Source organism: Bombus pascuorum, chromosome 13, assembly GCF_905332965.1.
Source record: "Bombus pascuorum chromosome 13, iyBomPasc1.1, whole genome shotgun sequence".
In the NCBI taxonomy this organism is placed as follows: Eukaryota; Metazoa; Arthropoda; class Insecta; order Hymenoptera; family Apidae; genus Bombus; species Bombus pascuorum.
Window position 1 is genome coordinate 598,034 of NC_083500.1, and position 26,562 is coordinate 624,595.

A 26,562-nucleotide genomic window follows, 5' to 3' on the forward strand; every position below is an offset into this window, starting at 1 on the left:
ACCATATTATTTTCTTCCAAAAATATCCATTTACTCGCGTAAATTTGCGATCTGCTCGAGATTATTACGAATTCCACCGTACTTTTAATACGCGATGGTGTCATAAAATGAATATTCCTTTTGTGAGCATATAACAGTCGAATCTGTTATTCATTCGTATCTTTTATCGGCTAATTAGCCGCTCCATTACACTTTAATGGTATTTAATTTTTCCACGCAAAATATATATACAGTACATACCGAACGCAATTATTAACGCAACAGCTAGCTATTGTAACGCCATTAGAGTAATAACTGTTAATACGCCCATCGCGATGATCTAATTATGATTCATTGCATTATCAAAATACGCTATCGAATCAGATTACCTAGGATATAATTGTTGTACCGAAAAATTTACTTTTTGGAAAATTGGCCAATTTCATTTATGAAAACGAAATGTTTACGACTACATAGTTAGTCTTTCTCATTTACCGATAAAATAATGGAAGGAAATCAATTATCAAGGTATGCTATATCGTTCATTTAATGTAAAATTTTTTCAATAAAATTGAAATTTGCAGTCAACAATTAAGACGATTACGAATGACTAATACAGTTATGATGCGAAGTAAATATTGATATGAAGAAAGACATGACGAAATATTGAGTTATACATTTCAAAAAAAATTGAAAAACATTTGTATTCATGTTAAGTCCGCTCTTTATCAGATCTCCAAGAAACAGTAATTTTGAGGTGATAATAACAATTTCATCATCATGGACTAATCTAATCAAACTGAACAAAACATACTTATTGCAGAGACTTAACTTAATCTTAGTCTCTTAATCGAAGACATGATCTCTTTTTCTGACGAAAGACAATACGATTGAATATGTAGATTAGATATATAACTAAATACATTTAATAACAAATTGATTTTGTATTATTAACGTACATCGATATAGAGTTGATTAGTTCATTATCACAACAGGTATTATTTTCGTAAAATATTATCAAGCTAGATGCAAGAAAAATTATAAATAACATCCGTGGGGATAAATAGGATTACGAATATCTGAAAATTTTCAAGAGTAAATGGACTCGATTCTGTACGTTGTAAAAATGTATGTACAATGTATTCGGAGGGAGAAAGAGAGGGAAAGAGAGAGAGGGAGAGAGGGGGACAGACAGACAGACAGAGAGGAGAGAGAAAACTAAAGCAAAGGAGAAAACTAAAACTGAATGGTATTTATGCCCGCTCACTGAAATCCTAAGTTGGCATTAAATTATTCTCATTGATTGAACTGTCAGGTGCATTGTCCTGGTCGCGTTTACGTAACTTAAGTTTGAGCGATGGTAGGGTCTAGACTGCAAAGCAATGGCTCTTCATTCGCTATCGTTACTGTCAATAGCAGAACTTTCACCAGAAGCCACTGGAATTCCTTGTAAAATATTCGCCTTTCGTTTTATATCGTTCGAACTGACGGAAATATATCCCCGAACACCTAATTATTAAATCTACAGCGAAAAGAACTCGACAATATAGCTCCCTATACATCGTGGACCACGATTGCACGTTGCACATACCTCTTTTAATTTCTAATAAAAAGTAAGCTATGTTGTTGTACTTTCATTCAAATATTATAACAATGATTCAAAGTTTTAATCAACTTTGCATAAAATCTGCCTCTAGATAAAACATGAATGTGAAAAGATGTAACCAAAATTTGTTTCATTCGGTTACACTTATTTGAGCCACAATTAGTCTTTCTCGTCCATCAAAATGAATCAACCCTGTAACGTTTCCCGTCATTATGGTTCTCATCGATTTAATTCAGCCGGCTTCAAGCGTCCAATCGAACGAGCTCTCGGCCGCACAAGAGAGAAAACATATTTTCACGCACGACGAACATCCGGGGCTAAGCAATTTGAAAGGCAAACACATTTGCAGCCCTCTTGAGAAATTCACGATCGATGTCAGAAAGGAGTGATCGATCGGTAGGCGGTAGACGCCAAAGGGGAAAAGTACTCCGTGACATAATTTCTAAACGCGTGTGCTCATTGTTTGTGCAGAGTTCTTTGATAACCACCTCGAACGACCACTACTGTTAAGTTCGCCAGGAACATATTTATTCGGCCGAGTATTCCTCAAGTAGGTCGCAAAGTATTCTTGATTAATGCGCAGGTTTTCAGTACTAATGAGAACAAGTGTTCTTGCGCTTTCTACTTGTATTCCTGTTGGAACCGCTTACAATTATTTTACCATCCACGGCTACTGCTCGTTTGCGTCTTAATCCGGAAATATTTTACCCAAGTACACGCAATGCTAGACTTTGAGATATTCTCATATTTTTCTCTTGTTAAATCGGTATATTTTAAAACTGTTTAACTAAATCTACTTTCTTTTAAAAAATTATTAACAACGTCTAATAAACATAGGTCTCTGGTATCGTATCCTTTCTTTGTGCTTTTTAATTGTTAAGCAAGGGTACTGAAGATATACTACCGAAAAATGACTGAGTTACGAAGAAATGAAAAAATTATTTGCCTAAAAGTGTGTCTTAAGCGGCGATATCAGTTGAATCATAAAATAACAATAATAATACTGTTTATGTGTAATTAACGGGTAAGAAAGCATGTAGTTACATGTTACTACAATTGGTGATTAATGATTACGAACTGTGTTGCAAGTTGATAGTTTGAAAAAACCTAAAGATTTACAAAACAAGTCAATAATGTTACAAAACTTGTTAGCAATTATGCGCACATAATATTTAACAATTTGAGGTAATTAGTTGGATAGGGTTCGGATTTAAAGAAAGTAGAGAAATGTAGAAGTTTACTTCGTGTAAGATATTAGGGAAGATGATCATGTTATGGTGCGCCGCTGCTCAACGGTTAATAACTCCAGACGCGATTGAATAGTTTCATAATCATGACAATACTAAGACATAGGTTTATTAGTTAAATATGAAGCGAACCTAAGAAACTTGGCTTATACTGATTCTATTTGAATAATTTTATTTTTGTATTAAAGAGATCAGATAACAGAAACGTGTTCCAGATGAGGACGAACTAAAGAATTATAGAGCACAGTGTACATAGTGCAGAAATATTGGAAAAAAATTTAGCGGTACAATAAATAAAGCCAAGTGTTTTGTATGAGGTATGAATTATAATACTTGTTGGCAGTGAACTTGAAAAGAAAGGTTGTTAGAAAGAATATTCCACGATCGCGGATGCGGTTAACGATGGATACGTAGAGGCGAGTTTACGATTGAAGTGAATTACAGGGTGCGCCGTTAGAATTCGGACAGAATTCAATTTGTAGTTCCCACCATATTAGAATTCAGATGTTTGTGCTGATTGACTCTGAAGTTAGTTAAATATGTCAATAAGTCTTCTATAACCTCAAAATGACAGAACTCGTTAAGCAAAACCCGGAATACGATAGAAGAGCGGCGATTATAGAAAGTCTTCGCGCCGGGTGGATGCCAAAGTGAATCGGAGGAACGACCGTTGGCTGGCCCACAATCTCGAAGATGTTCCTGTTGTGGGCAAAACCAAATTTCCAGCAAGTGTTCACGTTTTGAGCGTTGTCTCAAGTGAGGGCGACGTCATGCCTCCGCACTTCTTCCAAAAAGGCGAAAGAATCACAAAGGAGGTTTATTTGGAGGTCCTGAAGACAGTAATAAAGCCGTGGATGGAAATTACGGCTTCTGGAAGGCCGTATTTATTTCAACAAGATGGCGCACCTGCTCACACAAGTCATCTTGTTCAAAATTGGCTCTCTGACAATGTGGACATGTTTTGGTCGAAAGATTTCTGGCCTCCTAACAGTCCCGACCTAAACCCATTGGACTATTACGTGTGGGGCGTTATCGAGAGACAAACTAATAAATGCAGGCACCCCAACGTCAACTCCCTACGAGCTGCTATCGAGTCAGAATTCGCGACAATTAAACGCGACCAGTTGAAGTCAGCGTGCTCGCGCTTTAGAGCAAGAATAGAGCAGGTCATAGAGGCAGAGGGTGGTTACATAGAATAAAAGTTCTCAGCAAGGACCCTTTAAATGAGATATAACAACATTTTCATGTGTTTTTGTGTATTGACTTAAATAAACAACTTTCTGCACAAAACTTCTTTTGTCCGGATTCTAACGGCGCACCCTGTATATTGTGTTTGGAATTGTTAATTTCTAATCTGTTTTTGGTGCATTATTGAGTAAATCTATCAAGATCCCTTTACAGGATAGTTGCGTCTTTCACACACGCAATTACTCGATAAATCTTGAGGCAGTCGACAAAAAGTAACATTTTGTTGTGCAAGAAGACAGAAGAGATACCATTTATAAAGAGGATAAAAATTAACGGACCAAAGTGGGATCCCTGAGGGACACCTAAGAAAACAGCAATTGCCTTCGAGTAGCATTCATTAAATTTAACCATTTGAAGCCTGTTAGAAAGGTAACTGTATAGCTAGGATAGGTTAACACTGACGCCAAGAGATTTACGTTCTAAAATAAGAATGACATGGCTAGCAGAGTCAAAAAGGCTTTATATAAACCAATATAGATCGAATCCACTTGTAACCCATTCTCGATTAAGTTTGAGGTGAAATGTTGAACCAGAGACAAAGTCATGTTTTGTTTGTCAATTATTAAATTTTTAAGATACAATGGGATGTGATTAATAAATTTCGGTTGTCTTTTATGGTCTGCATCTAAACATTGATTGATTGATATTATAAGAATGAGAATTTAAAACAAAATAGCATTACATAGAAATTTGTATTACAACATGTAAACATTGTATTTTCATAATTTTTGCTCTGTGAATATTATTTCGTAGATGTCTATTCTCCATAGTCATAGAACAATATAATATGCAAAAAAATTTTACACCAACCATTTATCAGAAAAAATACTTACCTGTATGAAAAGCCAAGATGTAACAAGGGCCAAGCTGCTATACTGCCCATTAAATCGGTAATGATATGCGTAGAAGGAGAAGTGATAAAGGTAAAAAAATCTGAAACAAAAATTATTTCGTCTATAAGAAGAAAGCATACGATTTTACTTTTATATATTATATTGTATTTCTATCAGCACCAATGTTATTTAACAGATTATATAATTCCCCGATATTTACGATATAGCGGTACCCGTGCAACAACATGGACGCTTTATCGATCAAATAATATCAGGTTCCTACCTATTGAAATATCAAGGCTGGCGCGTTATCTGGGACGTCATTAGTATGACTGGAAAATTATAAGTAATGGCACGTTTACAATTTTTCTCATGATTAAATTTTTATACACAAAACTAAACGAAAGTTCCATCCGAAATTAAAATACGAAATAACAGTTTCTAATAACAACATGGCAATATATCATTTACAACATCGCCGTTTAGATAAAAGAAACCGATAGCACATTTAAAACAATAACGATTTACTTAATAATAGTGATACTCAGTGAAGAATTATTGCGGAAAATATTTAATAATCAGATTTAATAAATATATTATTCGTAATCGTAGAGCAGAAATATTGTAAAAACACGTAAAGATAGCTACGTAGTAATGTTACTAACTATTAAGTAATAACCACCTATTTATTGTAATTTATCGAAACGTTTTTGTATCGTTATAAGCAGGTTATTTCATTTACTAACGTCCATGGGGTAATAAAATATTTTTAAACCGACGAAACTTTCCGATTTCGCGTCTCGAAAAATCATAAAGTTCTTTCTCATCGCGTCAAGAATTAATCCACCTCTAGTTTATGGTAAATAAAACACAGAAACATTTTATCTCTTAATCTTCTTCTAACTTAATTACTTGTTACGGTATTTCGTGCTACCTCGTTCGATGAACAAAGTCGCAAAGATTTTCCTTCATAATGGTTACTTGCAACTGTCCGAAACAAGATTTTAATTTGTTTGTTGAAAAATTTACACAGTAACTAGCAATTTATAAATTCATTATTAGAACAATTAACTTACTTTACTAACTCAAAGAACGTTCCATTTATTTCTTACCTCTTAGTAAAGAATGAGAAGCACTGATCCATAGAATATTGAAAGTTTTTTCGTGCCAAATTTCGTGTTTTCCTCAATGATCATAAAAAGGACGTAGGATGACTTTTTTTACTTTCCGCCTCATCTTACGGTGGCCCTCGAGGTGATAAGGGAGGGGTTGTAATCAAGTGATTTTTACGAGTAGCTGTTACGGGGTAGCCAATATTTGCGGTTCAGGGTGGAGTTCAGAGTGCAACGCCAACCTTAAGTGAGGAAAAGGTGGCACGCGAGGAAAATGCCAAGAAAAATGGTTATCGTATACACCCTCGATAAATAATCTGACTAATTTCCTAACATTTATGCTGAAAATTTCTTTAACTTTCCATAGCGCACCGTGCTAACCCATAAAATTTCTAGTAAGTCTGCGGAGATCGCGATCCCAAAAATTTCGTTACAGATGGTGATGTATCTGCTGACTAATTTACGCGATACAGCGCCATTTTTGCATGACATTTCCTTTCCCGTTAGCAAGTTATAAAACGTATAGGAAATAACAGAACAAAACGTCTAATATCGAGCGTTTACGATATCTTCCAAGTTTAACGAAAATGACATGTGTCATTAATTCTTGACAAGCGATACGCAGAAATATTTGTTATATTTAACCGATTATCATTATGCCTAGGGTGTGTATTCATGAAAACTTTATGATGAATTTAATCCTGAAGTAACTAATTTTACATATTAATGATAACGTGATAACGACGTTGTAGCGAAGTTGTTGCATAATTATATTTGACGTTCTGTATGAATATTAAATGTATTCAGTTTAAATAGTTATAATTAATCATATGCAACGTACCGGAGACCTAGGAAAATAGACTACAACGCGAAAATGCTACGAGGAAATATCCTTAAACCCTCGGCCGCTAAATTTCATATTATCATTTATAAATATAAAATAGTCAACGGTATAAAAGAGAAGCAAGAATACAATATCAAGCCGATGTTATCATTGACTTTGTCATTGGTGATAACAGATTAAACTTTACACATGTTTGGAATACATTGGTAGTCGTTACTTAAACAACGACTATTTGTCCATAAACGATTCCATCTCAACGTACAACTCTGCCGAAATCTTACATAGTGCGAATTTATGTACGTCAAGCAACGGTCCAAAAGCGTTCTGCATTACGTTTTACGATGCGGTCAGTCGTAAAATATAGTTTAGGCGTCCGGTCCATTCCGATTTTCGGTTTAGTACGCAAGTTACACGAACATCTAGTACATCGAGATAATCATACTAAGGATATGTAACCTAGATCAAACGACATAACAGAAGCAAACCTTTATAGTTTTCTTTCGTATATAATTCTGCAGAAGCAATGAAATATTTACAGAAATTGAAGGATTTCATTTCCCCAAGTATATTTATTGAAAAAGTAATATTTTTGGATATATCAAGCAGAGTGATAGTTTGTAACGGATATAGAAAGAATAACATATTTATTATTATTTTAATAATAAATTTATCTCTGTGATATTAATTTGCAACATCGACTAGTTTAGAGTCGATGAACCAAAGACGCTATATCTGTTCTAGTAGATACTGCCAGTCAGCCAGCCTTGGCCAGACAACGAGAAATTCGTCCGAACGGATGATACATTCTCTACGTTTGCATAACAGCATAATTCGATTTTAACGTAAGCGCCGAAAAAGTAGAAAAAGTGGAAAAGCATAAAGATAGGAGGATAGAGTGCAGAAGGAAAAAGGATAAGAAAGAATGCACGTTCAAAATCCCGAGTTACGTATTCCGGGGACATAGCCTCTAAAGTGTCCCACGCTCAGGGAACCGCAACCATCCGACGACCATTCATACGTCTTTCCCGAGAATGGTAAAGGTAAAGAGGGGACTGGAGACTCTCCAAACGCATTCTGAATTCAGTGAATAGCACTGCCCCTTCTCTGGATCGCGAGAAGGGATACCTTTGGACCTTGACGTAAGATTTTTACAAGTTACCAAGTTCCGGTCCCTTCCTTTGAATTTTCTTGCACGATAAATCCTATCATTATCATATCAGCTGTTTACCTACGTATCTTTAAATGGCTCGACGATTCATTTATCGATACACTTATACGATATCTATCGATAAACAGAAGTAAATTCTTTTATTAGCTTGAGAAGTAAGCTACGAAATATTCGTTTAATATTGATATTTAAGAAAATCATGGTTTGATAGAAATATTGAAATAGAGGTACAACTGCAGATTTGTAATTTGCAATTTGCAGTTCATCGTTTCCGAGCAGTGAAGATTTACGATGCAATATAGGGGTCTCTGGGTGGAGCAGATCACACGAAATGGTTTCGCCAGGGTGTACTTTGTCTTTCTTTCACTTTCTCCGAGGGCACAATTCATGATAGCCCAACATACCGGCAATGGATTTACGATACACATCAGCCGACAGTTTCCTATAAAAGAGCCGCTCTGAAATATCGAGATGGCCCGTATTTAATTCACTTCGGGCAACATTTTGCGTAATCCGGAGAATAAGGAACAAACAAACTTCTAAATATACCAGTGAACTTGAAACAAAAGACAACGTTGCGTAACGCTGATGCGGTTTAAAAGAAAGCTGGCTTTCAATGGTCGAAGCGGATATTCTTCAGTGTTTTTCTATACAATGATTCGGAGTATTATCTCCTTCTGCCCGGTATATTACCAGAAAATGGTCATCACTTGGTAGAAGCGACAAAAAGATAAAGAAAAATGAAAACCGGTAAAAGGGAAACAGTAAAGTATATTGTGATAATGTAAATATACGAAAATGAATGGTTTTAGATAAAGACAAAACAGCCAAGAGAACAAAAAATAAAGACGAACGAGAGAAAAAAGAAGAAGAAACAGAAAAAGAAGAAGAAGAAAAAGGAGAAGTAGAGGAAAATGAAAGCAAGAAGGGCTATTCAATGGGGGGTGTGACCGTCTCCATAACTGTACGGTCCACTCGACTAACGTAAGTATATTGTCAATCAATCCACGGTATAAAAGCAATCTGAGGTTCGGTCGACGGGGTGGCAAGATCCCGTGGGGCGTGGATGGACCGATCGAGCCAAGGATCTAAGGAACAAGAGAAAGGAGAGTGGCTCTGGAAAGGAAGAGAGTAAAGAGTGCAAACAATCCCCCCTTGGTCCTAAGAGAAGGAACGAACGGGAGAGAAAAGTTGATAGAAAAGGAGAAGTTCTTTACTCTGGCCACTCGAAGGGCCCTGCCCAACAAGTAGGATGAAACGAAACTCCTGCCAGGCTCTGATACCTATACTTATACTCGGTGGGCACGAGTATACGTGCGTCGCGAGATATGTGTGCCGTATATAGCAAACGACCAGCGTAACCAAACGCTATAGCCGATGCTAGGATATATCTAAAAACGTCGTCGGAAGACCTCGATGTTCTCGGGAAGGTGACGTGTCCTGCTCATGCCGAGTTCCGAGTGCTAAGAAAATATATCGATTCGACCAGCGAAAAAGGCAATGATAGGAATAAAAATTCTCAGATTCATGGACTTTCTTTCGATAGTTTGTTTGAATTTATCGATGACCAAAACAGGCCTTTAAAATTGACTCGTTTCAAGTCTGACGAATCGGCCGTTTCAATTTATAAAGATTTTAGTTAATTTTCTTTCTTTCAAAGAATAGAAACGTGGCAGGATTTTCCGATCAACCTAATTTGTATATAGCATATTTTCCTTTAAGAAGATGTTCGAAAAAAGAACAACGATGAAGAAATAAAGGCGGCGATACCGACAGAAATGACTCCTATCTAGGTAAGATAACGTAGATGACTTCAACCATGCACCAGCAAATAAGGTTACACATCCCTTATAACCCGACGGGAAGTTGTCTCTGCAGCGTCCAACGGAGAATGGGCTGGAGTAGCGGAAAATGAAATAATATCGGTGCAAACACACGGGACTGGACGCCAAAAAGGCCGTGGAGAATAAATACGTAAGAGAGTTTACGGATGTAACGGTGGGAAAAGGATATTGGAAAGAAGAAGAAGAAGGAGAAGAAGGAGGGGAAGAAGAGGTGGAGGAGGAGAAGGAGAAGAAGATGGAGGAGGAGGCGGAGAGAAATTGGAAAGCAGGGAACGGAGGAAAGACGAGATACGTCGTGGGATCGTACCACGTGGCAAAGCTCTTTGGATACCGTAGGTTTTTCGACGTTGAGACGGCCAGCAAATCTGGATAATGTATTTACAGAATCTTACGTTGTGACCCGTTGCAGTCACGTAAAAATTGCTCGTACCATCTTTTTACAACGTCCTCTCGATCCTCGAGCTCATAGTTCGCATGATAAATTTTCTTATCGGATATTGAAAAACAACGAATGCGAATTCGGATTTATAGACTACCGTGACAATATAAAAAAAAACGAAAAATACGAAATAAGATCTAAGACCACTCTGTGAGAATTGTTAAAGCAGATACACGAACCTCACAAAATCCGTTGAGTGCGATAGAATGATCTCTTTCAGGCGTGTTGAGCAAGCAAGGCGTAGTAAGTAAGAATCATTAATCATGCGCTACCACCTGTGGACCACCTCGAGTTACACTCGAGAAGTTCGAAAGAGAGGGACGAAGAAGAATGGAGTGGCACGAAAGCAGCCTCCCAAAGCTCGTACCAGTTATTGTACGGCTGGCAGGTTTATCCGGCCTTTAATGCGTCCCACTGCATTATACCAGTTATATACAAGGTCCGTGCTGTAATAATACAGAATAGAACGTGGAAATTGTTGATTATTCCACGGGAGTATACCGGATTACCGTACACCATGGCGTTGAATGTTACATCATGCTTCTGGAGTCAGAAAAAAATGGCCACGGTAGCACAGTTACGCATTCTATTCTACGAGGACCAAAACCACTTTTACAATTTTATTATCACTTCCATTTCGTTCTTGCGAAGAAATATTTGATATCCCAAGCAACCTGATAGAATTCAAAGAACATTGATATTTTACATGTGTAAACCTGTTTAATCTATCGAAATGCAGTTAGAGAACTCCGGCGTACCTAGCATCGTAGAAACCAACATTAAAATTGATCGAATCGAAATGGACATTAGAAACTTCCGATAGAACATCTACATATATACGCGAGTCACGAAACTCAAAACTTTCTCTAAAATGCACGAGATGGTAATCAACTGTCCCAAAGGATCACATCGATTGCTAGGGAAACGAGGATTCCCTTACGCATTTACGAACTCGTGACGGTCGCGAAGCAGATTCAGGAAGATCGATGATACGATGATCCGATAACCGTACGGTATGTCGTTAATATTTGATCGCCCTACGTCCAGAAACTTTGCGGTCACGCGTTCAGTTCGACGATCGCGATCCTTCCACTCACGGGACGATCGAATGTGTAATTTCCTCACTATCTTTAATGAACGATTATCTTTAAAACCCAAACTGAGAAATATATTTCTCGCATACGCTGGTTAGTGAATATTTGCACCGAATTTTTATGTATTTTCCAGTTGGTTTTCTGAAAAATGAGATTGAAAGAGCGAAATTAATCACAGAGAGAATAACGGTTAATATCTAAAGCAGCTGGTGTAGGTTAAAGCTAGTTTCCATTAATACACACCAGCAGAATAAACCGTTTTATTGTAGGTGTAAAAAAGCTTTCGCGACTACGTCGATTGCAAGTTAATCGTTTTCCGTAGGTCGGCTTTTACATCACCGAATAAAGTAAAATTGCTTATTTTCCCGAGACGATAGAAGGCAATAGAACCATAAAACGCGTCTTTGTAGGCAGCATAGTGACCACTTGGAAACGGTGGTGTGTGGCTGAATTAGAGTTTAAGAGATCGCTAGCTATTGCCAAGCTGCTCGTGCAAATCGTCAACGGTCTCAACTGGGCGAGTTTCAATGTCTTCCTAAACGATCATAAATACTTTCGAACATTCGAACGAATTTAACACGTCCACTCTTGAAATCGATTTACAATATCCCGATTTTTTACACATCTTTTTTCACTTGAATTTGATCATACAAAACGTTAGATTAAAATCCTCGAAAATGTCTAAATTGTGAAAATTGTTTATGTAGAATCTATTATTTACTGGTCCTTGGTTTAATAATATTACTAGGCAATAAATGAATATCACACAAAATATGTAAAATAAATATAACACAAGACACCCTCTTTGCCTCCCTTTTCATGGTAGACTCGTTTTCTAAGTGCGATGAAAAAAGCCAATCGCTAGGTGGTATATGGAATGACACGAGCGGTGCATTACGTTCCACTACCGGAATTTCACTTGTCATTAGATGACTTTTATCGCGTAACGTATAAAATCGATATCAAAACCTCGTACCTTTTTGTTCACTGAATAAGAAGCACTTCTTCTAATGACATTAACAATCGATCAAAAATTCAAATTAATTACGAATCTGCCCTGTAAAAGCATTTTATATCTCTGCAAAAATACCTTATTAAGGAAACAAATATGAAATGGTTAACCGATGAGCGTTCACATTAGCAACACAATCTCCACGAAACGAAAATAAAAAGAACACCATGCATCCAGAAGCATAGCAGAGGAGAGCAGAGGAGAGCAGAGTCGACAACGGCTTTCGTTGCGACGTGATACCACTCCACTAATTAGACATTAGCGCAACAAACAACCCCAAGGTACCGTGTACCTTGCTTCCACCCTGTCAACCACCTCCAGAAACCGCCCCAATCCTCCGGGCGGAATGCTCAAGTTACAAATTAACTTGCAGAGATCATCCGTTTCCACCTCGACGCTCACCGACGCCTATTCGAATCTCTCAGAGTTCGCTCCGGTGGAAATTCAAACACAGACAAAAAAAGAGAAGCGACACGATCCTGCGCACCCACGACTAGTGCTCTCTCCGTTAATGTATTTTAAATCTGCAGTATACGGCCGTGAAAGAAACTAAATCCATACCTCGAATCAATCTTTCTTACGAATATAGTATCAAAAAAATTTTCGAACACAATTATATTGTTGGCTCGTTAGAAGACTGACAAAAAATCAACAATTTAACATAATTGCACGATCAAATTATATTATTTAAGAAGAAAAGCGTGGCGGCTTGACCATTTTCGAAGATTGAAAGCTTTGAATAACTTAACTTTCCTTATTCGAGTTTCGAGTAATTTATACCTTATTCTTATCGTGAAAAAGATACAAAAAATATAGTAATAACAATCCTACAAATTACAAACCTACAATCAAGTCAATTGTAAGGTATCGTTAATCACGACGAGTGTTCTCAGAATTATCGTTTTCGCGGTTCAGGGCCACAAGAAGGATGACGCGTTAACAAGAAATAACTCGATTACACAAGATATTTTCAATTTGATCGCTCCGACGCTCTCGTAATTTCTTCTACATTTTTTCCTTCGTTTCTTGTTTTTCTTCCCTTTTTCTTTGCCTCTCGGTAGACTACACAAGATAACTATGACAAATGATGAATTATCGAGGCGTTTCGATTACGCGAGAAATCGGAAAAGTAACGAGGATTTTATCGATATGCGAGAGCACGACAACCATAGAACCCCATGGAAACGCCGCTTGTGAGCTATGCTACAATGCTACATATCTTCGCGTTCGGAGGCTTCGGGTGTTAAGGTTCAGACGAGAAAAAGGAAAACGGCAGAAAGATAGTGAAGCAGCTTGTAACCAGAGAGCCGTGAGAAATTCGAGGAAGAATGAGTGGATCGAAGGATACCAATTATGAAAGAAATCACGGCTGATCGCGTTTAAGATGTGAAATTGCGTCCATTTTTGCCCTCAGCTTCATTAAGGACTTCGAATTAGCGATAGAAGAGAAAAGAAAATAAAACTAGAGGAACATATTTTTACCATTGTTGGTCTTTTTAACAAAGCTATTGTTCTCTCATAGATAAAGAAAAATGTCGTAATCATTAGCTAGAAGATACTTGTTATGCCAGGTCGTCGCATAAAATGATTTTTACGACATAAATTCCGAAAAGACATCGCAATTCATTCGACGGTTGGGTTTTGATTCTGACGAAGAAACAAAGAATTGTCCGAGCTGATCAAGTACACGCAAGTTCACGGCAAAAGCGTTTCGAAAAATACCGTAGAAGTTAAAGAGCAGAGGATAACCGGATTTTTATAATTGAAGGAAGCTTCGACCGTCTGGGTGTGACCGTACCCTGGCAACCAAGCCAAGGCTTTGCCTTCACCGAACCTTAGAACTGCAAGAAATGCGAACGGTAGAGGGGATGAAATTGAAAAGAGGAAAGCGGAAGAAGAAAGCGTAAGAGAGAGAAAGAGAGGAACGAAGGGGAACCTATAATACTCTCTCTACTTCCACCGATCTTCCCTCTCCACAATCACCCCTTCGTAATTAACCTCCATTACGGCAGTTTTCTGTTACTCAGCCATTCCTGTCCGAACAGTCCCCTCCTGTTAACCACCCCCTGTTCGATCCACCAGAGGGATAGAGTTGCCTGTTTCCTAGGAAGCAGTAGATATCGGTTATAGTTTATTATTCTTCTAATGGAAAGCAGCAGACATCCTCCTAGTCCTTCTTTCCTCCCGCCAATCCTGCAACCACTCTTCACCCCGTTCATCGTATTCATCGTCGTCGATGTCTACGGTATGGTAGTGTCGTAATCGTCTTACGCTTTCCGAGCAAGCTCCTAATTATCGCGAACTCCGCCTCGAGATACATTTCCATGGATATCTGGTACGGAGAATTGCGGATTTTCGGAGTATGCGAGATAATTAGAATTATAACGAATAATTGGGAGTCGCGACTCATTGCTCGAGTAAGCTTTAACTCTGTCTTTTGACTGTCTTCTTCTGTGAAACACCGGAGCCGGTTCTCAATAGCCTCCTAATTATCAGCAACATTAACACTTATATGAATTTACGTAATGAATGAATTTCTCGATTTCAATTACACTCGTGTCAAACGCGTATACGATACGTTACTGAATATTTTAACGCTACAACTAGCGAACTAATTCTTCACAGTAATTTTATGAATACATAATATAAATCATATACTCTAATCTATAAATTTCGATCGAAACTTTTTCCAATTAAATCGCAAGTAAACTCTAACGATATGTGATTCGTGGCGAATATAAAATTTTCTGCTCCGTGATTGAAGAAATTGGAAAAAAAACATCGCGTAACTATGGAAGAGCAAGTATCAAGGAACTAGGAGAAACTTTGGAGTATCCGGCAAGATGAAGGAACCATGGCGAGAACTTCTTCGGCTGAAAAGCTTCCGTATCGGTATTTATACGTTAAAGGGTGGCAAGCCGGAGGGTGGAGGAGGAAAGGGAAGCACGGCGCCATTACTATGCAAATAGATTCAGAGTGACACGACGAGAATGGGCCATACCCCGGTGCACCTAACTGGCGCCCGTCAGGACACCATTTAATAGTGTAGTTTCGCCTGCACACGCCGCCGCACTCGCCAACCGAGCGCCACCCACTGGTCGAGCCACCCACATCGCATCTCCCCGCACCCTCCGTGCCTCTCGCTTCCGCCATCGCAACCACCAGGCCAGCGTCACCAAGCCCCCGATACAGGTAATGAAATTGTCCATGCATGAACCGACGGGGTGGCAAACGTTTGTTCTGCGATCGAGCGAATACGTCGTTGCGTGCCTTTTGCGCAGCGAACCAGATTCCCGAGGATTTGCAGGAATTTCAGGTACACAAATGAGTGCCTATACGGTGCGTACACGCTCGCGCCAGAAACGCGATCCGACGCGACGTCACGGTTTTGAAACGGGTATATGGCCATAGCTAGGTCGAGAGGAGACGGTGCCGGGACACGTAATACTACGTACACAGAATCCCAAAGGATGGATGGAAATAGACGTGATAAAAATATAAACGAGATGATGAGAGACGAATCGCGCGAGCAACACGGAACATCACGAAATTCCTCCACGGTAGATTTGCAGGCCGCTTTTGCGCATCCACCGCTGCTTCCGCCTCTACTAATGGCTTCCGTTTCGTTTCGTTTCGTTTCGTTTCGTTTCATTCCGTTCCATTCCTTCCTTCTTTTATTTATTTAACCAGTGCTGCTGTTCGCACGGTAAGATTTCGTCTTCCTCTGGAGGTACAGCAGGACGATGTTTAACAGGAAAATGTACACGTGTAGACTTTGGATTTTAAGGTGGGGTAAGGGGCTACGAGAGAAATAAGTGTGTGCAGCGCTGGAAGGAAAGCTTTCGCGTGAATTTTTTTTATTTATCTACAAGAAAATCACACGAGGAGAATATGATAAGCCCATTTCTGTTGATTTTCTAAGTTTGATATTCTTTTAAAAGAGGGTAAGTATATATTCCGATATAACAGAATCGGAGATTACTAGAAAAGTTATTCGAAATAGAATTCTATAGCTTTAATTTCCAAAATTGCTTTGCGACAACAGCTCCTAATTTGCCGCTTTAATTCGTTTAGACGCATTTGAACGCATTATTATTTTCATTACTTACGCATATAGAACGAATCGTATGTGGCACGGAAATAAAATTGATAAAAATATACACAAGGTGATGAGAGATGGATCACGAGCGACAACACAAACATCACGAAACTTTTGTACAGTAGGTTTCCCTGCTTGTTTGCGCGCGCGTATTGTATTATCCGCTGGTTTGTTTTCTCTTTGTTTGACCACGTGCGATTTTTAATATAATGAATCCTTGCGCGAGCGGTCTGTACAAATACAAACCTATGATTTTAAACATTACACACGGACGTGTGATATCAAAAACCAGATGTAAAAGAACATGACGTTCCTCCGTAACATTATACGTTAGTTTTATAAAACAGAGAAAGCAAGAATTGCGATCGATCTAGATATCGATTAAATTCTAATGTCTTCTTCTAGGTATATAAATTTAATATCAAATATCAAAAATAACAATTAAGGAGTTTTTTTCGGTAATGTTGTGACAATTTAAATTATTTATACAGGATACTTGTTTGCGTACGTTGTCGTAATTTGTAAAGCCTAACTTTGTCTCATTGAAAAATGATATATTTCCCATTAACCAGTCGTGGATTTTTGTGTTTAATTGTTGCGTTTAACTAGGACCAATATCTGTTCGGATTCGGTATTTCGCTATTTGCTAAACGCTCGTAATGAATAATCCTTTTTCAATCCAACTTAATACTCCATAGAATTTAATATCGATTGTCAAAAACGATAGAATCTTCTCAAACAATTCAATACGATAGTAATCTCTATTACCCAAATATTTCGCTATTCAAACATTCTATCATTTACACAATGCGGTATATTCTTCTTTCCATTGCTTCAATATAAAATTGATATTACGCAAATGCTTTCGACAGAATTAACGTTGTTCTCGATCGAACTAGAAACACAAGTACATATGTATATACGCTCCTTTATTTTCACCTTTATTTATCACTTTAATTACAATATTCTATGTATAACATGTATATTTAGGTACGTGATAAAGATTGATAATTTTAGTATGAATAAAAGTGCTCGAACAACAGGCCATGGTTCCCGAGTGCAACAATATTTTTCAGAATGATTGTCTCTGTTTAAAATGAGTGTTCTAAATCTTAGGGACGATGGCATACGTCTTGTAGACGCATGAAAATGTATCTCGCGATGAACATTTATAGTCTTCTCGCGATGGGAGCGGTGCCATTTTGAATTACGCATACCATGAATAAACAGGAATTTCATTTTGACGATGTCGTAAAACTTGGTCCGGGGTCGCGTGCATTTCCAAACTTCTGCCGATCCGATGCTTTTGATGACACACGAAATTAAATATGCAGACACGCTGGCAATATGTGTTTCGACGAATACTCTTTCCATTGGCGATACTTTAAACAGACGCGATACCCGGGGGGTTGTCAAATGAGATATTTATCGGCAAACGTATATTCCACTTATTTAGGATTAATTAAACATTAAAGAGACAACCTATGCTTGCCCGAAAATCCCATGAACGTTCTCGTTCGAATCAAGCTTGATTTCCCAATCGTTCGCGTGCATAACAGAAATTTAAGAGCATCGTTCGCATTTTATTATGCGCTAACCACTTTTATTTGAACATTTCAGCGGGGCACGGTAGCCGTGATCCAGAACAAACGAGCTCATAAATCTATGGTACGGTATTTACCAGTAAACGTTATAAAATTATTTCGATAATCGTCTTAATTCCTCGCGATGATATTCGGCGTTACCGAAAACGGAAATCAAATGAACGCCGCTTTAAAAGCACTGGACAAGCGTTGTAGGCGAATGAAATATTAAAACTCTGCGAAACGGTTCATAAAATTTAGCGATATCGCTGCGGATCGATCCTCTCTCCCCCAGTCCGGTACCGGTCCAAGTTAATTTGTTACAGAATATTCCGTCCGTTTCGCCTGTTTCATTTTGTCCCGGCTCGCTCTTCGAAATGATATTTGCACTTCGCGGAGGTTGCCCCGGCGATATTAATATTTCAATATTAACGACTTTGGATTACCGCGCGTACGTTCCTCGACTGAGGAAAAAAGACACGTATTCGGCTTGTCTTGGGTATTTTCAGCTGCCACGGACCGTATTAAAAAGTTTCTTTCCGAGAAAGGAGTTGAGAGCGGTTAAAGATTTTCAGAAAAGTGACGAAGAGTGCTTAGAGTACAGAAGCCATCGAGGGTGCTTCACGAATCCCGGATAGCCAGACTGCGCTAGCTGACAAGTACGTGGAACTTTTGAGAGTGATCGAATTACTGTGCTCGATATTCTTATAAACGAGAGGTGTGTCGAAAAGTCAACGAAAAGAAAAGTAAGAAAATTGGCGTAATCGAACGTAATCGAGAATATGAACAAATTTCATTTCCAATGAGTATTTACTTTGTGATTGACCTTACATTTGTTGCCTCTCGTTCGTAAAGTCGATTACATAGCAAATAAGCAATTGGTTATACACTGTCAAAACTAAGACGAAAAAAGAGTAAGGAAACCGCTAATGATTTGTTCCCCGACATTTTTTTACAGGCTAATGCGCATACTTTCTCGTTCTCGACCCTTATACCGAGTTAAAACACTGCGAATCTGTATTCATTTCGAGGCCTTCCCTTTAGCGGCGTTGCCTCGATAACGCGAAGAAAATATCGTTGTGTGCAGATTGTTATCATCCTCGTTAATTCTCATTATCCCTTAATTTTATAAGCGTATCCCAGCGGAAGGCCCGAGATCGGATATTCTTCCGTGCAACTACGTTTAACACATTCGCTCCTTAAGACGACAATATTCGTTTTTTCAATGTCGCTGGAATTTCGTGTTGGGATGTGAACTATAATACGTCTCGAAAAGATTCAATTTCTCCGACACAGTTATCGTGCGAAAAAAACTCGCGATTCACACCAGACGATTTTCAATTTGTTCAAAATGAAATTACGAACAAAGATACAACTATGTATTTATATACATAATCCCTCACACTTACAATCTTTCCTTTTTTATAATACATTACGAATACTATTTTGCGAATTACTTTATATTAAGAACCACCGTTGAAATATATTCGGAAATCAGCTCGTTGCTTCCTCAAATTAAAACATTTTGAAATTTTATATCAATCGATTTGATTAGGAAATTGATTGACAAATATTGTGGTAGACATCAATGTACGCTATGTTAACGTTCTGTCGACAGAACTCAGAGTAACGCAGCCACCAACATAAGATCGATTACTATTCCTCTCTTTGGACAAAGCATTTTTCTGAACATAACCGGCAGTTCCTGTTTAGTATTCCAAACCATGCTGCCGGTAGTCAAGAAAATTAATTATGTTAGCTAATTATCTTAGGGGGACTAATTTTCCATCCACTGTTTACGATTAATCATGTGTCCTGTGCGGTAAATAACGTACCTACGTTTTCGTTTCGGGAAAACAGCACTATACCCAACACCTTTTGCATAATGGTATATCCGCAGCATTGAATAATTCAAATTCCACGACAAATAAAACGTTATTGAATTGCGACTAAACTTACTAAATCTCCCGCAGGTTAATAAAAAAGAATTTCGTGCTATCGTGTTCTGTTACATCGTTCATCTCCGTTCCAAGACTATACGAATCGATTTGCGTTTGGGCGATGGCAATACATATTTCGCAAATTTTAATTCGAAAGAATAAATCAAACAGAAATTAACGCTATGGCAAAAACGTGGATCAAAGAGGACAATTAATAAAACAGATAAACAAATGACGTTTAACGCCATTTAAATCAAACATTTTGAAGAAAAGGGAAAGGTAGAAAAAGACAAGAAAAATAATGTCAGAACGCGAACGACGAGGATTTCTGTTGGGCAAGCTGGAAAGTCCTAAACAAGGGGTCCGAAGATGGTATCCTTGTCAAGAGAATTTTTCGCACGCGCCGATATCGGTTTCATATCCAGAGCTATCGATCTTCGTAGTGGGGTAAGACGTAAATCCATACGTCTAGAGGTAAAAGGAACCCCCTGTGGAGGGTGTTTCGGCACCCTGTCGCGTGGACAAAAGCGTTGACCGATCGTATATAGACGGAATGCGAAAGGGCGATCTGTGGAAAATGAAGTCAGCTCTTGGTTCCGTCAGCGTCGGAGCCAGAACACCGTTCTGGCTGGCGCCTGTCTGACGCTTCTCTGCTTCCATGCATCCCGTATCACCGTCCTATCCTAGATACCCGAGACGAACGCGACACCCTGATTAAAACGCCAACTCCGTGTGTATCGAGCTTCATCCCTTGCCATTTCCTTCCGAAGTCCACCTCTAGGAGGTAAACATCAGCGGTTGGTGGAAAGTAATTATAGGTTCTTGCGATGTTGCCCTCTTTGCTCAAATAAGAGGACGAGCAACGTTCAAAAAATGTTCACTGGACAAGATGAAATAATGTACAAGAACTCCAGCGAATTACGTTTAAAATGTATATAAGAGTAATATTAAACATTAAACGTGTAATATATCGGAGCAGATATAGAAAGAGTATATAGAAAGAAAGATTATCTTTCAGATTGTGAAAATTTTTTAGATAGTTAACAGGTATAGTTAAATGATAAAAAAAAAAAACAGGAAATACCTGCCGAAGTATAAAGCTTTAAATAAATAGGTGCTATCAAATATTATTCTATCGTACTTTGAAATTATTACCTTAAACTTGTTTCTCTGAATTTCTACATATTCGTGTTGCAAATCTTTTAAAAATATTTAAACACAATTCAATCAACAAACAGGATATTTTCCAACACGAAGAGATAAGATGAAAACATCGCGTCGCGTTTAAGCACATAATCCGAATAAACGTGAATGGTTTGAAAACAACTGCATAGCTACATATTAGTTAACACCATTCGGAATCGCACTAGTTAAATAATAACTATTATTTATCGGTTTACGCGTTCCAACAAAATATTAAAAAAAAAACTCTCGATAGTTTGTTAACGCGATAGCGATACTTATTACTTCGCTCGAATCTTCGTACAATGCCAAATAAGCGAAACGTGATCTCATACCCATTGGAATTAAAAACCAGCAACCCTGTAGATCGTACAACGTCCATTAAACAGCAGACACTCGAATCTCATTTTTCATCCCTCATAAGAAATTAATCACACTCCAGCTACCTTTCGGCAAGCTCCACCGTTAAGGATTAAACTTCAATCTTTCCCTTCTTCGACCACTTTGGAACATCAACCTTATAGTCTTTTCCGCAAATGAAAGAACGGTGTTACGATCAATTTTCGGAGACTTATTTTAGCTTGACAATATTCATGATTCTGTTTGGAACAGCGTCAAGAGATCGAACTGATCGCGGAGGGTGGTAGTTAAAATGATAAGAGTTCGATGGTGGAGAGGCAAAAGGAAGGGAATTCGAGATCATCGGCCCCACCTAACGGCGCATACACTAACGCAGCAACGCGATGTGCCGAGGGCTCGCGGTATACATATAGGTGCAGGTTATGTTTGCACTGTAATTTTCCAGGCAACTCGGCTGGCGCTCCTGCCTCGACAGCCAGGCCAGGGGAGAACGATAAAGAGAGAAAGGGAGAACCACCCCCCGTAGAACGAGTCATACCCCCGCACCACTCTCTCCCCATCATACTGAAATAACACCCCAGGCTGTCCACCAACCGTACTCGTGGTATGCGTTTATGGGGCCCGTGTTCCGTCTATAAGCTTCTGCTGGCTGTCGGTGTCCGTGGTGTGTGCTTGTTATTTATATAATTGCTCAATAGCCTCAATTACGGGCCTTATTCAATCATAATCATCCTCCGGTGTTATTTGCGGACAAGCCCAGCTGATTGTAAGCACTCGACGCGCCACTTGCGAGCCGTGGCGACACACGCGTGGCGTCGACGCCAGTAATGGCACCCACCGACGCGACACCCACCGACGAGGCACCCGCGGCGGCAGGATACTAACTCCTGCGAGAGAACGATGCCTTTCGTAGGGTTAATTCGCCGCTAGCGAAATGTAAATACAGGACGAGTAGAATAGAACGGAAATGACGTGACGTGACGTACACCGTCGGAACTCCAGTGCCCGGATTGAAAATCGATTTGATTCGATTCGATTCGATTCAATTCGATTCGTTTCGATTCGATTCGTTTCGATTCGATTCGATTCGATTCGACTCGAATCGACTCGACTCGACTTGACTTGACTTGACTTGACTTGACTTGACTTGACTCGACTCGATTCGATACGATCTCAATCAATTGGATTCAATACGATTCAATTCGATTCGAGTCGATTCGGCACTGCCGTTTTTTTCCGATACTTTTAAGCGTTGGGTCACCGCTTTTCCGCAAGTATACTTACGGTTGTAATCTAATATGTCAAAGTAAATTCTTCGGTAAGGCCATACGAATTAAGTATCAATAAACTATGTAATCAAGTTGCTCGTAAAGGTCAAATCTAAAGGTAGACTTCGCCAAGTAAGAATTAACGTTTCGAACGTTGAAAAAGATTTTGGAACAATCTATTTCCATTTTATTTCGCAACAAACTATGCAAATATAGCAAAACTATGAAGAATTTTAGCAAGAAATTCTCGTTGGCATTAAGAACGCTGTTACCCAAAGTTAGAAAGTACAATGGAATTATAGTCGCATGAGGTTAAAATTTAGTACCATCTTGTCTTGAAATATAAATTAGAACTAAGGAAGTTGCACATATACACTGATAACTCTACGAACTATTTAGAAAATCTGAGCAGAGCAGAAATGACGCTTATATTAAGTTATTAAATTTTAACGTAATCTTAAATATCACGATTATTATCATAACCTGCGTTGTAACTGGAAAGTTGCTCGTAAATACACAACTACGCTAATGAATTTCCTTTCGAATTTAATATTATTCAACAAATTGCTCTGGGAACAATTTGCAAATATTCAGTAAACTACTAAAAAACACTTTTACGATTATTATGCCATGCTTATAATACCAAGTATAAATTAGATGCGAAATATCTTACAAAATTTTGTTTTTACTTCAAAACGCGAACGAACTTCAACAAACATTTTGCATAAAATATACAATAATGGAAAGATCATAGACAAACTATCAAGTATGTACATTGGCTCTATGGCAATCTCGTGCGATCTCATCAGCGAGTAAAACAAAGTCTTTACGATCAATGGATGTTTCATGTTTCTAACAAAGAGTCAGGCTTAGACTTTGGAAGAAAGTACATTATGCTATCTCGTTGACCGCGGATTCGTTATCGAACCTAAGACCATTGTCATTAGTGTCTAATTACCGCAGTTACTTGGCAATTCTGTAATACTCACACTTGTGCTAATCAACATTACCTCGATTGTATAACAACAATGACTAATTCCAGTGAAGATTCATTACACGCCCCTAACCGTAATTATAATTATAACCCGACATCTAAATTTTATCTATGTATCATGTAAAATAAACTAAATCATCGGAATTATTTTCATTATGCAACTTTGTTTAAGTAAAATTACATAAATAACAATTGTATTTCTTTAAAATTACACAAGACGGGGAAATACTTGGATTTAAAATAACCTTATACACATGAACATTTAATAATTTAAAATCATTGAATCAATTTACATACTACACACCTAACAAATCTTAGTCCAATTTAAACTTACTACGATGTTAATCGCTCTGCCAAATACAATCGTTAATCGTCAAGCGTCACCAGAGTAGTCAATGACAAGCAAAAGTATTAGATTATTATATTAGATCATTATTCGAGCTAATGTAGCTATTTACACGAATTCAGCTTGGAAAGAAGAGACACCCGTGTCTGTATGTGCACATAAGGTCGGATAAGTCAGCCAAGCAGAATGCTGAAGGAAAAGACAGCCCTTCTAGGCTCAAATGAGACTGAACGTGCGTTATCTACGAACCGCTGAGAATCCAGACCCACGTTACGGATCGAAAGTAAAATGCACACCCCTGGCGACGACCTAACACCATCGCGTATCGTGAAACTAAAACTTCCAGGTCGCGTTCTCTCTCTCTCTCTCTCTCTCTCTCTCCCTTTCTCTCTCTCTCTTTCCTCTTTCATTCCCTAACTATTCCGTCGTTGTTCATATCAACTGGAAGCAAATACATTCGAACAGCATGAAAAGAACGATATATGTCAGTCAAAAAGAGAAAAGCAAATCTTGATTCCACTTCGGAATACGGTAATAGTAATTTAATTCAGTGGAAATGGACGAGGCATTTTCTTCTCTTTTTTTTAAAGCAACTTAAATGTCGCCCACAAACTATGTATGTAGATGAAATTACTCTCATTTATTTAAAATAATATTTTACGATTATATTTATTTAAAGTGATATTTTACGATTATATTTATTTAAAATGATATTTTAGAATAGTGTATATTCAAACAAAAGTTTATGAAGAAAATGATACAAAAATTGCAATGAAACTAAAATATGGTAAATTTTGGTAATTCCCCTAAATGGGGAAAACATAAATATTTGTGTACACCAAACCCCTATGGATCATAATATTTGAATACTATTGGTAATGACAATTCACTCAGTAATCCGAGAGCATCCACGCCCTCGCATCAATCATACTCGGCGCCCACTAGTTCATCCTAATTCTTTGTAATGGATCTCGCGTAATTCTTATTTTGAAACGTACGTACGTGCTACACACGTCATTCAACCTGGGTTATCGAGTTTTAAACATCCGATAAAAATAAATATTTTCAGTTTCGCGACTTCAAACTTTATCAAATGGCACCGTTCCAACGTTCTTATATATAGGCGTAATTTAATATTCACGAAGAAACGTAAAATCACATCGTAATAATTTTTTCACTGCCCGGTTTTCATAACCGTGAAAAAGAAGCGTAAAAAAGCTGCTCGCGTGTGAAAACAAGCGAGAAAAATAATTAAGAGATTCACGGCGGCGGAAGATAATATGGGCAGAGGAGGAGAGAGCATAGAATACACTAAAACCGCCGGAAAGAATAAAATGTTCCGGCTGAGTTAAATTAAAAATACGTTTCGTCGTTAATTATGCACGATTTATACTCGACCCCTCTCTGAAATTATTTGCTCGACCATTACACGGAAACTATATTAATTTGCGCTTTGCATGAAAAACATGTACGCTAGACATGCGATGAAACGCGTACGAAGGGAAATTACAAAATAATCATTAACGAATTGCGATATTAATTTCGATTGCTTTTCGAGGCAACAAATATTTGTGCGAAAGTGAAGCGTGCTTGCTTTCCAGTTGATCCTGACGGAGTTATCATAAATTGAACATAAGCAGTATTTTCTAGCATTTTTCGTCGTGTAACATAAAAAAATTGAAATATTTCCATTTTTCTTTTCGATATATCATCTTTGTTCCGACTTGAAAAATGTCCAATACGTTTCAAATTAGCAGATTTTCTTTGTTACTTTTCTGTTTCAACATACCGACCGATTTTCTTTTTATATTGCCGATCACGGGGTTCGAACATTGTTGTTCGTCAATTATAGAGATTTAAATCTGTTAAACGGATCACTTCTTTCATATCGATTTTAGAAGTCAAACACCAAATCCGTATTATCGGACGACACGCACCCTGAAACGCTTCAACAAAGCACTTTTCTAATTGTTTTCGACAACATACAACGGGCATACACACAACTACCGCGTGTGCATGCTGGCTAGACTACGAACAGTGACCCTTTCCCTTGAACAAATGAATGAAACTCTTACTGCCGGGGTTGAGGTTTTAACGGGCCGAGCCTGTGAAACCAATTGCTCGATTGCATTTATCCTCCGGTCTTTAAAACAAGTAAAAACTCATCGCAGATTGGTTCTTATGACAATCGGTAAATGTATGTCATATTCAAACGTTGTGAACGGTTCAATATCGATAGATATCGTTGATAAGCATCTGTCTACGTATTGCCACAGAGAAGTGTAATAATTTTAAATATCATTACTATATGATACAATTAACTACGTTCGTGCTATGGGAATGAAAGCAAGCTCACAATCTTTA

At 38.1% G+C, this 26,562-nt stretch overlaps 2 protein-coding genes across 4 annotated transcripts in view; one reads left to right on the plus strand and one right to left on the minus strand.

Moving 5' to 3' along the window:
* Positions 1-26,562, plus strand: part of LOC132913104 (aurora kinase C-like) — a 316,494-nt gene that overhangs the window by 237,177 nt on the left and 52,755 nt on the right. The gene's annotated exons all lie outside the window — the stretch shown is intronic.
* Positions 1-26,562, minus strand: part of LOC132913094 (membralin) — a 66,820-nt gene that overhangs the window by 7,739 nt on the left and 32,519 nt on the right. For all 3 annotated transcript variants that reach the window (XM_060971066.1, XM_060971064.1, XM_060971065.1), the window contains exon 11: positions 4,914-5,013. In XM_060971066.1, the coding sequence (XP_060827049.1) occupies positions 4,914-5,013 (100 nt within the window). The remainder of the gene's footprint in view (positions 1-4,913; positions 5,014-26,562) is intronic.